Below are 14,501 nucleotides of genomic sequence, written 5' to 3'. Positions count from 1 at the left end.
TACAGTCACCTACTGTTCAGCAGAGCGACTTCCACTTACCCTCTTTTTTTGTTTATTAAAAAAAAAATGTTGTTCCCCCCATTTAAAATTCCCAGGGCACGCCACTGTCGCCACTGGGTACATTTAGGTATTTCACAACGTTTTCCGCAGCGTTTTCCGTCAAATTAAAAATGCATTGGCTTATATCGGAGAAGCTATACACGACGGGCGTAATACGTCGGGTTTTCCGCCATGGCAGAAAACGCCGGTCGGCTTTCGTATTTCGCCCGTCGTGTATAGCTGCTCCGATATAATAATAAACCAATGCATTTTTTATTTGAGGCGAATACGCCGTCTATAGCCCCTGCCTTTCCCTACCTGCTACCTACAAACAATAATTGGCGATGGAAAGTGACAAGATGTTACGGGGCGCTGTGTATCATTTATATTTTAATTAATATTTAATATTTCAATTAATATAAAACAATATTTTAATTTGTGGTTCCCCGTTACAGACCCACCCACTGCCAGCCTGATAATTGATAAGCTTTCAATCGCCAATAGCCGACGACCGCAGATAATAATAATAATAACATCACGCTCTTTCGTTACGAAAATTTTTTTTCAGTCGCCGCGCCAGGCCCGCGATAAAAGCTATAGACTTGCTACACAATAGCTTCATAATGGGTTTTTTGGTGGCATATGTCGTGAGAACAATGTCGTTTCGTTGTATGACGTATGTGTACCCGATCGGTCGGAAAATACGTTATTAGCTATTACCAATAACGCCTACGATTATGGTAAACGATTTACACGGTATACGGTGACATAAGTATACTGTATAATAGGCCCTTGCCCCTTACGGTACTGCTTGCCGCTCGGCTGGTGCGTCCTTTCTTTCCAGTCTTCATATTGCCTATATCGAACTCCTAAAAATCGGTGTAAACAGAAAATATTACGTGTTGTTCAACGGCACAGAACCGAATTGGCTACACTGAATTCTAACTACGATTTCACTTGAATTTCCGTTGAAATTTCGAATCTTATCACTGTTCATAGTGCATTAGTGTTTACTGATAATTGTCAATCGACAATTTATCCGATGAAATGTTCAACTGTTCTTCAATCTATGGAATGTACCCCCTAAACCACGGTCTTGCCATTGTCATATTCTGCGGTCTAAGAATGTCTTAGAATATTCATAAGTCGTAAGCGGTAACTACTCATTGTCGCCAAGCTTTACTGCGGTCTGCGGCAAATTGTTGTTGGGTATGATATTGTATACTTTTATAATATTTTATTATGCATTTGTCTTAAACTAACACCGAACAACACTTAAAAACTCATTTTTATTTACTACAGATCACGAGCAAATGAACAATACCAATCGTCGTTAATTCGTAATTTTGTAATGGAGTCCTCGATACATAACACTAGTACGAGTAAGCACTAAAATTATTAATATTCATAAAAAATATATTGGTACCTACCTAGTTTGTTAATTGACAGTTGGAAAGTCACTAACCCTCTTTTACATTAATTTCATTGTACTAAAGTATATAACCCTAATGGGTCTTGTATTGCATTATAATATTCAAACTGTATAAGACAGTTTAGGTAGTAGTGATTATGTTTTATATCAACAGTTTTTTTGTTTAATTTTGTTAATTAATTATGATCAATGATCATTTATTCAATTTAAATAGTTCATATTCTAACTATAGGCCACATACTCGGAATTCTGTTTACCTTAGGTCACTATTTAAAATTTGGACCATCAAAAATCACTATAACAAAATTAGTTATTTTTAACTACTTGACGAGTGTACACAATATAACAATCAATATTCCTAAAAAATGTTAATGTAAAGAAATATGCTGCTAGCTATAAGAGTCAATTTTTTAATGTATTAAAGTACGTTTTCCTTGTACACGTCCAGAAATTGTTCGATGTCACGACACCGTCCTGTTTGACTCAGCAGGGAAACCATTCTTTTATTAATTTTATGTTATAGACAATTTAAACTATATACATGTCAGCAGGCACGGAATTATCCAAAAGATTTTAACAGGGGGTGCTCAAACAAAAAAAGGTGGAAAAGTGGGTATTACTTTGCTGTACAGTAGGTTACAATTGGATCACTGTAGTCTGTAATGGATGGTGTTAAATTTGAATTCAATGATATAATATCATTGTATAAGAAAAACGATTCTGAGTGAAGACAGTCATTCAGGCTATAATATTAATAAGTATATTTGATGATATTTTTGTGAATAAAATATTTATTACCTATTAACATGGAACTTAGTTTTTAAATTTTCAATCCTTAGCTAAACATTTTATACATTTTTAACTACAAAATAATTTTAAAATTTAAAATTTGATAATGTTGCCAAAATTCAAAACATTAAATGCTTATAACAAAATTGTGCCCATATGTATTTTAAACATTTTTCAACTGCTTAAGTAAAAATATAGCAGGAGCCTTGTATTACATTTTGACGCTTTTTGACCCAACAATTAAAATTTTATTGAGTTAGAAAAAAAAAAATTAAAACAATTTTGAATTTAAAATGTTTGTAAGCTACTCAAAACAGGTCAAAATATTTTGTACATTTTATCAAGTATGGGAATTGATAAATTGTTATATGGTGTAAATTTCAAGTATACAGTTATTCCTGTTTTAATTATTGAATTACAACAAAATAAAAAAATCGCTATACACGCCTATACATGAGAAACCGAAAGAATATCTAATGATGAAAAATTTAATTTGACTTTCCGGTAGATATTTTTTTTTGATAAAGGTAGACATACATATGAGGAATCTTGTATTAAATTTTTAATGTTAGATACTTAGATTTAAAAATAAACATTTTTTATGAATTTCTAACTCAAAATAATTCGCACATTTCGTGATTTTTACGTAGTTAGTCAAAATTTGAACTTAAATTGCTTATAAGAAAAAATTGTGACTATATTTTTAATATTTTTCAACTGCTATTGAAACAATATATAATAAATATTCAAGCTTTAAAATATTATTGACTATAGAAAAAAAACTAACAAAATTGGGAACTGAAAATGTTTGTAAACCATTCAAAACAAGTCAAATTATTGTGTATAGAAAATGCTAATATTGACATTCAGTGAAAATTTTATATATCTACGATTATTTGTTTTAGAGTTACACCAAAAACCAAAATTTTGGTTTTTCCTTAATTTTTATTTTGTTTTTTCCGGCACTTTTAAAACTATTGGAATTTTAAATTTTGGACTTCTGAATGAACCAACTAGATTCACTTTCCAATTGGTCGAGATACTGTTGAAGAAAATCGAAGCAGTTGTACTGCCCCAAATATGGTGATGACTGAAAAAAAAACATTCAAAATATTTATAAAAAACATATCATCCAAACATCGTTCCGCTCAGAATCTAAAATTAAAAATGGTTACACCTTTCTATTTTAGATTATATAGTTTTGTATGCAAATTTATTTTATTAGTGGCTTCGAGTGTCTTAGACGACAGGGGGGTGCCCGAGCACCCATAGCCCCCCTGAATTCGCACCTGCATGTCAGTATGTAATTAAACTTCTATTGTGTTCAGATTTGTTAAGTTTTTCTCCAATTTGATAAAAATGCAACAAATTCACTTTCATTTTTTGACATATTACATATGGTATTATCTACTATGTTACCTACAATTATTTTCAAATATTTACAGCAGAGATTCCCAAACTTTACATGGTTAGATTCATTTTGGGAAATGCTTAAATTATGGCGACCCACACATAACTAATGACCATTATTTGTTTGTTTCATTGTTGATCGCTATCTTTGTGATAACTTTTAGACTGACAGTGGCGCTGTGACAAGTCATTAGTATCCCTATAATTGTCGTGGATAATGATCAATGATAAAAACTAAATTCCAACATTAATGTATGTACAATATAGTAAACACTGTAATCACTTGAATTTATACTTAAGAGGACGCAACACCAGTATGTGTCTTACGAATGTACAACCTAACAAAAACTGTTTTGAGCGGGATAGAACCGTTAGGTTAGGTTAACCTAACCTGTAGTGATAGTTAAAACCAAATTTATATACAATATATTTGAGAACATCTTTAAAATCATTGATAATATCACTTATAAGAAAAAAAAAGTTTTTATTGTTTCAAAATCCTTTATTTTTGTGTTATTCAAACTTAAATAACTTTTTTGTAGTTCCGATATTAAAAAATAAAAACGATATTTCACAGTTTTCCTTTTTATGTGGTGGAAATTAGTTGTGGTTTCTTAGTTTTGACTGTAGCCTACTCAGTTGTTTTCCCTGTAAAATAGTTTTTGCTTTGTTTTACATTTGTAAGACGGAGACAGCACATGCGGGTGTAGCATCCTCTTTTCTTATATATAATAAATATGTTATTGTTATCTATTGTTAATATATTTTATATTATAAAAAAATATATAAATATTTCAAAACTTAATACAACCTATGAACAACACAGTTTGAGAACTTCTGGTCTACAGGTTAAGTTTATGCGGGGAATAGTTGTGTATAATATTATATTTTTTATATAAGTATTCAGAATACATAATTATTATATAGTCCCTATGTGGAATACATTAATTACACTTATCAAACATTAATGGTGTGTTTATATTTCATAAATAACAGTACTCAACATTTAAATTTAATTCTGTATTTAACATAGGAATTTCAAAAGTAATTTTAGAACATATATAATGGTAGTCTTTCTAGGGCCCTAGTAAATTTAAAACAAACATTTATCTTTGTTTGTGGTAAAAACTAAATATACCACTCATAATATCACTGGATTAGACACAAATAAAAACTTTTATCAATTTTTATTTTTAATCAACAACATATGCATATTAATAATCCTTATAATTTTTAGGTTCAGCTAAGTCTGTTGCATTAAGTTATGAAATGGATACTTCCAATGAAGAAATTGGTAAGTAATATTTTAAAACTGAGAATATAGGTAGGTAATAATTCTACCAAAACCTATTTTTAGTGCTTAGATTTTGAAGCAATAACAAGTTTCTTACCACTCAACTTGTATGTGTTTTTCATCCATATATACTATAGGTAATATGCTATTTTTCCAATAGGATTTTTATAGTACCTTTTAAATTTTGAACTTCTATTCATTTGTGACTTTTACCTAAATAATTAAAATATAAAAAAATAGGTATCCTACTTTTTATTAATTTATATTTCATATTTATTTAAAAATAAACATATTGATAATTATTTTTATTCATTCTGCACATCGACAACCATTTATAATAAATGGTGAGTTTGATATTAAAGAATTAATTTAGTTGGTGATATTTAAGTCAATTTCTTTTATACTTTTACTTATAACTTTTGATGTTCAGTATGTATATATATAATTTTAATATTTTAACTTTAAATAGGTTCATTAAATTCTAAAATCTAAAACAGTTAATAGTTGAATATAATATTTTAAATGATAATTGTTTGTTGTTTTTAGACCAACAAGTTTTACGAGATGCTGGGGAACAAACTATTAATGCAGAATGGTCAGCGACAGTATCTGCATTAAATTCATCAGACACAACTTCAAGTAATTCCTATAATAATATTGAGACATTAAAAGAGTGTTGTGCTAATCCTTCAGATACTCTTAAAGACAAAGAAGATTTTATGGTTATTGAATCTTCTTCTACTGTTGTAAATATATCAAAATTCAATGACACAAAATATTATTCAGAATGTAAAACCACAGCATTTCAAAAAAAACACAAACCACTTTCCCAAAACGTTAGTCGTTGTTTTGAGAATATTTTAGATGATGATAGTCAAATGGAGATAACTCAGAGTAGTATTTGTTTAAATCGTTTTCAAAAGCGTAAAAGATTGATACCACCAAATGATGAAGATTTTATTGAAATTAATAATTCCAATTACAGTGGATCAAATAGTATGGAAGTCAGCATGACAAAGTCTCCAAAATTCAGTTTTTCCAGGAAAAAAAAGGATCAATTTGAAATACCAGATTATAACTTGTCTGCCTCAGACAGTGATTCAATTGCTAATGAAACTAATATATCTAAAAGAAAAGAAAATGCATCAAATTGCTCTCTTGTTGTAAATGATAATTCCAACAATATGAAGAATGCATCAAAAACAGAAGTCTTTACCCACAAATTCAGCCTAAAAACAATTGGTGTAGCTGATTCTGTTTTTGAAAATATTATCAATAATTCAAGCATTATATCTGATATTACATTAAACAATAAGAAAACATCCTTGAATGAGACTGCATTATCAAATGTTAACAACACATCAGTTTTTAGTAAAATGGACTTGTCTAATTTAAATCATACCTATGATATACCTAATAATACTAATTCTACTTCAGTCAATGCTTCAATTGTTGGTGATGCTGATATACCTAAAGTAAAACAAAATGCTGTTTTTAAAAAACCATCAAACTTATCTATTCTTGTAAATGATAACTCTAACAATATCATGGATACATCCAAAACAGAAGTCTTAGCACAAAAATTCAGCAAAAAATCAATTTGTGTACCTGATTCTGCATTTGACAACATTATTGATGATTCAAGCATGACATCTAATATTGGATTAAATAACATGAAAACATCTTTGAATGAGACCTCAGTGTCAAATATTAATAACAGTAAAATGAACATGTCACATTTAAACTATACCTATGATATACCTACAAACATTAATACTCCTAAAATTGATGTTATTATTGCTGGTGAAGCTAATATACCTAAAGTAAAACAAAATACTGATTCAAAAAAACCTTCAAATTTGTCTATAGTTGTAAATGATAGTTCTAACAATATCATTGATGTATCCAAACCAGAAGTCTTAACACACAAGTTCAGCCGAAAAACAATTGATGTAGCTGATTCTGTATTTGACAATATTATTAATAATTCAAGCATTTTATCTGATATTACGTTAAATCATAATCATACATTCTCGAATGAGCCGCTAGTGTCAAATGTTAATAAGCCAGTGCTTAATAAAATTGATATGTCTAATTTAAACCATACATATGATATCCCTACAAATATTAATACTTCTACAATTGACGTTTCTATTGCTGGTGATGCTAATATACCTAAAGTAAAACAAAACACTGATTTAAAAATACCTTCAAATTTGTCTATAGTTGTAAATGATAGTTCTAACAATGTCATGGATGTATCCAAACCAGAAGTCTTAACACACAAGTTCAGCCGAAAAACAATTGATGTAACTCATTCTGTATTCGACAATATTATTAATGATTCAAGCATGACATCTGATATCACATTAAATAACAAGAAGGTATCTTTGACTGAGACGTCAGTATCAAATGATAATACTCCAGTTTTTGGTACAACAGACGTTTCTAATTCAAATTACACCTATGATATACCTATGAATAACAATACTACTCTTTTGGATGCTATTGTTGAACATGATAAAAATATGTCTGAAACTCCTGTTTCACTTCAAAACAACAGATCTAAAAGCTTTAATTTACGTCCACTAAAATTTAATTTTACTAATAAATTTGGTCGCCATAGTCTGAGCTTACAAGAACACAGTCCAAGCTTTGATGGAGTAAAGCAACACAACATTTCATTAAATACTGATTTTAGCAAAAACTCCGGAGAAGAATCTAATATTTTTCTTAAATCTGCTAATATTAGTAATTTGAACTTAAAGTCACATCCACACTTTTCTATTATTCGAGAAATACCACCACTTGATGATCCATTACTAACCAATACATTAAATCAAGAACAACTTCAATCAAAGCATTCAATTAGTTCTAATTCAAATAATGAAGATTTTTTACTGTCAAATACCACTACTAAATCATTAGAAAGTAATGAATTTCAAAAAAATCAATCAAAACATTCAATGAGTTCTACTTCAAGTAATGAAGGTTTAACTTTGTTAAATTCTACTACTGGATTATTGGGAAGCTGCAGTTCATCGAGAACTCAATCAAGGTTATTGACATCTAAACAATCAAATAGTTCTACTTCAAATAATGACACATTAAATTCAACTATGGAATCATTAGACAGATCACAGAATGATCAATCTAAGCATTTAATAAGCTCTACTTCAAATAATGAAGATTTAACATTAACAAATTCAACAACTGGATTTTCAGGAAAATGTAGTTCATCTAGAAATAAATCAACATCATCTGAACATTCAACAAGTGTTATTTCAAACCATGACAGTTTAACTTCATTAAATGCCACTACAGAAATATCATTAGGTGGTAGATCGTCAAGAAATCAATCTAAACATTCAACAAGTGTTATGTCCAAAAATGATAATTTAACATTGTTAAATACCACTATGGACTCATTAAAAAGTAATGAAACTCAGAAAACCCAATCAAAGCGTTCAATAAGTTCTGATTCATATAATGAAGGTTTAACATTAACAAATTCAACCACTGAATATTCAGAAAGATGTAGTTCGTCTACAAATAATTCATCATCATCAGAACATTCAACAAGTGTTATTTCAAACCATGACAGTTTAACTTCATTAAATACCACTACAGAAATATCATTAGGTGGTAGATCGTCGAGAAATCAATCTAAACATTCAACAAGTGTTATGTCCCAAAATGATAATTTAACATTGTTAAATACCACTATGGAATCATTAAAAAGTAATGAATCTCAGAAAACACAATCAAAGAGTTCAATAAGTCGTGATTCGTTTAATGAAAGTTTAAAATCATCAAATTCTACTACTGGATCTTCAGGAAGACGTAGTTCGTCTAGAAATAAATCATCATCAACATCATCTAAGCATTCAACAAGTGTTATTTCAAATAATGACGATGTAATGTCGTTAAATGACAGTAATGAAATATCAGTGAGTGGTAGATCATCAAGAAATCAATCTAAACATTTAACTAGTGTTATTTCCAACAATGATAATTTAACAATGTTGAATACCTCTATGGAATCATTAAAAAGTAATGAATCTCAGAAAACACAATCAAAACGGTCTATAAGTCCTATTTCGTATAATGAAAGTTTAAAATCAACAAATTCTACTACTGGATCTTCAGGAAGACGTAGTTCGTCTAGAAACAAATCATCATCAACATCATCTAAGCATTCAACAAGTACTATTTCAAAAAATGACAGTGTAACGTCTTTAAATGACAGTAAAGAAATATCAGTAGGTGGTAGATCGTTGAGAAATCGATCTAAACATTCAACAAGTGTTATTTCCAACAATGATAATCTAACATTGTTGAATACCTCTATGGAATCATTAAAAAGTCATGAATCTCAGAAAACACAATCTAAGCGTTCTATAAGTCCCACTTCATGTAATGAAAGTTTAAAATCAACAAATTCTTCTACTGGATCTTCAGGAAGACGTAGTTCGTCAAGAAATAAATCATCATCAACATCATCTAAGCATTCAACAAGTACTATTTCAAAAAATGACAGTGTAACGTCTTTAAATGACAGTAAAGAAATATCAGTAGGTGGTAGATCGTCGAGCAATCGATCTAAACATTCAACAAGTGTTGTTTCAAACAAAGATAATTTAACATTGTTGAATACCTCTATGGAATCATTAAAAAGTAATGAATCTCAGAAAACACAATCAAAGCGTTCAATAAGTCCTGATTCGTATAATGAAAGTTTAAAATCAACAAATTCTACTACTGGATTTTCAGGAAGACGTAGTTCGTCTAGAAATAAATCATCATTATTGACATCTAAACATTCAACAAGTGTTATTTCAAACAGTGACAGTGTAACATCGTTAAATGTTACTACAGAAATTTCAGTAGGTAGTAGGTCGTCAAAAAATCAATCTAAACATTTAACAAGTGTTATTTCTAACCATGACAGTTTACCATTGTTAAACGCTGCCTCTATGGGATTATTAGAAAGTAATGAATCTCCAAAAACTCAATCTACAAGTCCTACTTTAAATATTGAAAATTTAACAACTTTGAATACCACTACTGAATCATTAAAACAAAATGTAGTTTCAATAAATGGATCAATTTCAAAACATTCTTCATTGATTAACAGCGGAAAGATATCCGTTAATGCACTTGGAGATGTTATAAACAATGTTAGTAGAATGTCTACTCGATCATCAAAACGAAAAAGCAATTGTTTGGGTAATGTGGAACCTATAACTTCAATTATTATTGATGGATTATCTAATAGTGATGGTTTAACAATTAAAAATACTACTACTGGACCTTTAGAACAAAAGATATTGTCAATAAATCAATTAAATTCTTCACCAAATATTTCTACTAAAACGTCCACTAATGAATTGATACAAGAAGATGATACAAATAATATTAGTAAAATGTATGCTTCATCGTCCAAACAAAAAAACAAATCTTATGATGATATCGAACAATTAATGTCAAATATTACTGATGGCCCATTGGTAGAAAATAGACCGTCTAAAACTAGAGTACTAAGATCTTCTCTGCATATTAATAAAAATAAATCTTTACCAACTAAATCATTGACGTCAGAAAATGATGTAAATAATTTATCTATTGGTTCTACTAGAACTTCAAACCACATGGCTAATTTTAATAATGAAACTTTTGATAATAATTCTGATAATTCATTATTTTGGACAACATTACCTGATGAGTCCACAAACATATCAATCATCCAGAATGTAAATATGAATACATTTCAAACGCCTAAGAGAAATAAATTATCTATTGCAGAAAATATAGTTAATACAATTAAAATCATGTCAACAAATAAACAAAAATCTACTCATCCAGGCGCTTTTGAACTCGATGATCATAATGATGGACCATTGACAAGATCATTAGTAACACGTTCACGTTCATGTAATCGCAGTCCTTCAATTCTGACTGTAGTGTTTGGTGGACAAAAAACCTCAGAGTCAACTTCATCGCTCACACAATCTCCCTCAGAAATTATATTTGATCAATCACAAGTTGAAGAAAACGTAAAACAAAAGTTTAAGTCTCTGTATAAGAAAGAATCATGGATTACCAAACGACTTTACAAATTCTTAATTATTAAACTGCAACCAAATTATAATATATATGCGGTAAAGTATGCAGAAAAGTTTGTCAAATATTTAGCACAGTTATTAAAGCAAATGCTTAAAGATCAAGTAAATTTGCAGTTGTGTACAGATATGTTGAGATACCACATGGCGAGATATCACATCATCAAAGATACATTTGATTACTTAGGATTTTTGACTGATTACATTCCAATGGAATATTATAATAAGTTAGTTCCTGGGTGGAACTTTGAGACATCAGCAGTAAAATTTGATCCACAAAAATATTATATTCCTCTCATGGATGATGAAGAATTCTTAATTTATATTATGGAACACCTTAATGAAGCTTAATTTAGTATGCCTCTATTTACCGCCAATAAATATAAATTGATTTTATAGGTGTTTTTTATATATTTTATTATTATTATTAATATACTATATTATGAAGTAGATTAAAGAAGATATTTTATTTTATAGTTAATTATTTATTAAATTGTCAGTTAAATGTAATATGCTGAATTTAATTGAGATTTGTACATTTTTTTAAAATACATGTAATTTTTAATATTTTACAGTTGAACTTTTAATAATAAAACAGAAATTTTTGTGTAATTGTGTGAAATTGTTTTAAAATTAAAAATAGTATTCTTCTAAAGGTAGTCAGATTATAGACTTTTTGGTTAAGAACTAATCATTTTGTTTTTGCACAGTTAACACATTGACTGACATGCTTTGAGCTGAGAACATTTTGCATCATATGATATTATATTAGTTGCTTAAACGTATTAAAAATTAATCAAATATTGTTATATGTCAAGTAAAGTGGTATAGAAGACCATGTCACATGGCAGTCAATGTGTAAATGCCTATTTGTACTAACCTAACTTACTTTTAGATTCTAAACGTAGTAATTAATGTATTGATTTTACAATTATGTGTTGTTTTTTGTGTCTGAAGTCACTGCCTTTTTCTAGGAGAAAAAATGCTCTGATCATTAATTTTGGTGAAGTTTTTTTCATAGAAAATGTGATCTAGTTTGTACTCTAAGGAGGTCAATATTGAAAACTGTCAGTACTTTTTAAAATAATTGGGAAAAACAAAAATAAAGAATGGAAATTTATTAAAATTTTAAGAGGATGTGATACCCGCATATATTGTCTCCGTCTTACCAGTGCGTAACATAGCAAATTCTACGCTCAGCAGAACACATGTAGCTTTGTCAGTTTAAAAATTACAGTGAATTACCTCTTATAAAATCTAAAGGTAAGATTATTATCCAGGCAACCTCATGGGCTTTTTATTATATTTTAATTTTAAAGGGAGTTATGAGTATTTTAGAATTGTAACATCTTAAAGTACTCATAACTTGCTTAAAAATTAAAATATAATGAACAGCCCATGAGGTTGCCTAGATAATAATCTTACCATTAAATTTTAGAAGTGGTGGTCAATTTACTCTAATTTTTAATTTAACAGAGCTATACATGTTTTGCTGAGCATAAAATTTGCTATGTTATGCACTTGTAAGACGGAGACAACACATACGGGTGCGATGTCCTCTTAATATTATTTTTAAAATAATTATTAGGTAACCTTAATTACCAAAACATTTGACCGTCCATGCTTATATTTATTTTAGGGTTTCTTCTATTTAATGAAAATTTGTTCGTTTCTCAAAAATCTCAATAATTTACAAGGTTCCTCATTAGTTGAAATTATACCTATTTACAAATATTAAAGATATATTGGCACTTTTTTTTATAAGTGTTCAAAAAATGTCAATATCACAAAAATTTGTAAATTATTTTGTAGTTTAAAATGTTCATAGGTGAGGCTGGAAATTTTTTTAAAAGGTTCTTCATAAGAAGTTCATAGTTGTAAGCAAAACACCACTGTTAAATGTTTGATAATTGGTATGCAAATGCAATGTTTCTTGCATAAATAAAAACCTAATAACATAATATAAAATATCCTTGGCACCCAGTCTCCGCTCAGAACCATTTCTTTTATTCAATTGTTGTATCACTGTATTCAAATTTAAAATCTGTCTTTTGAATTGACTCAATCCACAACTATTGTGCAGAAAAATGATATCCACTAGCTACCTTTTTCAAACCATTTTGTTATGAGCTTATGAAACATTTAAAAGAGAAAAAAATCATTGACAGGGACTCTTACAAGGACATTGTCATTCTTGCAATACTTTATGAGATCGTAGCACGTATAGATAATATTATATGAACAACAATAAATCACATACACCTGCATTTCGGCATACTATGTTGTTACTTCGATGTGCGCAACGAATAAGGCAGTCTGGCAGTAACTCAATTTTACAATTTTTTTTTTTTATAACTAATTATGTTTACAGATGATTTTATTTTTTTATTTTGATTCATTTTTTTAAGTTTTCTGAGAGTTTTAGACATTGTATTTTAAACCATCTAAAATATGAGAAAATGAAGATTATAAAATATTGCATCTTGGTTTTTAAAGTATTAAATGTTTAACTATTTAAATATTATTTTGTTTCTGATAGGATATTTAAAAAAAAATCACATTTCATAATGTCTAACATATAATTGCATATTTACTATTTAGCCATGCATTTATGCCAGCTTGTATAAGAAAAACGATTCTGAGCGAAAACGGTCAGTCAGCCTATGATTTTACCAAGTATATTTGATGATATTATTGTGAATAAAGTAATTTATCTATAACCTATTTACGTGGAGCCTTGTTTTAAATTTTCAATCCTTAGCCATAAAAGTTAAACATTTTATATATTTTTAACTACAAAATAATTTATAAATTATAAATTTGATAAATGTTGTCAAAATTTGAACTTTAAATGCTTATAAAAAGAAATTGTGCATAATATGTATTTTTAATATTTTTCAACTGCAATTGTAACATTACATCGGGAGCCTTACATTAAATTTTCACGCTTTTTTACACAACAAATAAAATTTTATTGATATTTATAGAAAAAAAAACTAAAAAAATTGAAAACTGACAATGTCCGTAAACCGCTCAAAAAAAGTCAAAATATTTTCAAAATTTTATGGTGTATAGAAAATGCTAATATAAACATTCAGTGAAATTTTCAAGTATCTACAGTCATTCGTTTTTCCATTACAATAAAATAAGAAAATTGTTACATGAGAAATTAAGTGAATATCAAATGTTGTAAAAATATAAATTTCAGACGCTCATAAAAATTTAATTTAAGTTTCTTGTAGATATTTTTTTTTGATAAAGGTAGACAAACTTATGAGTAATCTTATATTACATTTTCAAATCTTAGATTTAAAAAGAAAAATTTTTATGAATTCTCAACTCAAAATAATTTGCTAATTTTCGTGATTTTTCAGTATTTTGTCAAAATTTGAACTTTAAATGCTTATAAATAAAA

General features: G+C 28.5%; 1 protein-coding gene across 1 annotated transcript; it reads left to right on the top strand.

The window, feature by feature from the left end:
- The first annotated feature begins 1,042 nt into the window (after positions 1–1,042).
- Positions 1,043–11,732, top strand: LOC132946684 (serine-rich adhesin for platelets-like). Its single transcript, XM_061016737.1, has 4 exons — positions 1,043–1,248; positions 1,342–1,421; positions 4,908–4,964; positions 5,511–11,732. Exons 2-4 carry the CDS (start codon positions 1,391–1,393, stop codon positions 11,435–11,437), a joined length of 6,015 nt encoding a protein of 2,004 aa, XP_060872720.1. The 5' UTR covers positions 1,043–1,248; positions 1,342–1,390; the 3' UTR covers positions 11,438–11,732.
- Positions 11,733–14,501: the final 2,769 nt, after the last annotated feature.

This window comes from Metopolophium dirhodum, chromosome 6 (genome assembly GCF_019925205.1).
Source record: "Metopolophium dirhodum isolate CAU chromosome 6, ASM1992520v1, whole genome shotgun sequence".
Lineage (NCBI taxonomy): Eukaryota > Metazoa > Arthropoda > Insecta > Hemiptera > Aphididae > Metopolophium > Metopolophium dirhodum.
This window is presented reverse-complemented; position numbering and strand designations above follow the sequence as displayed.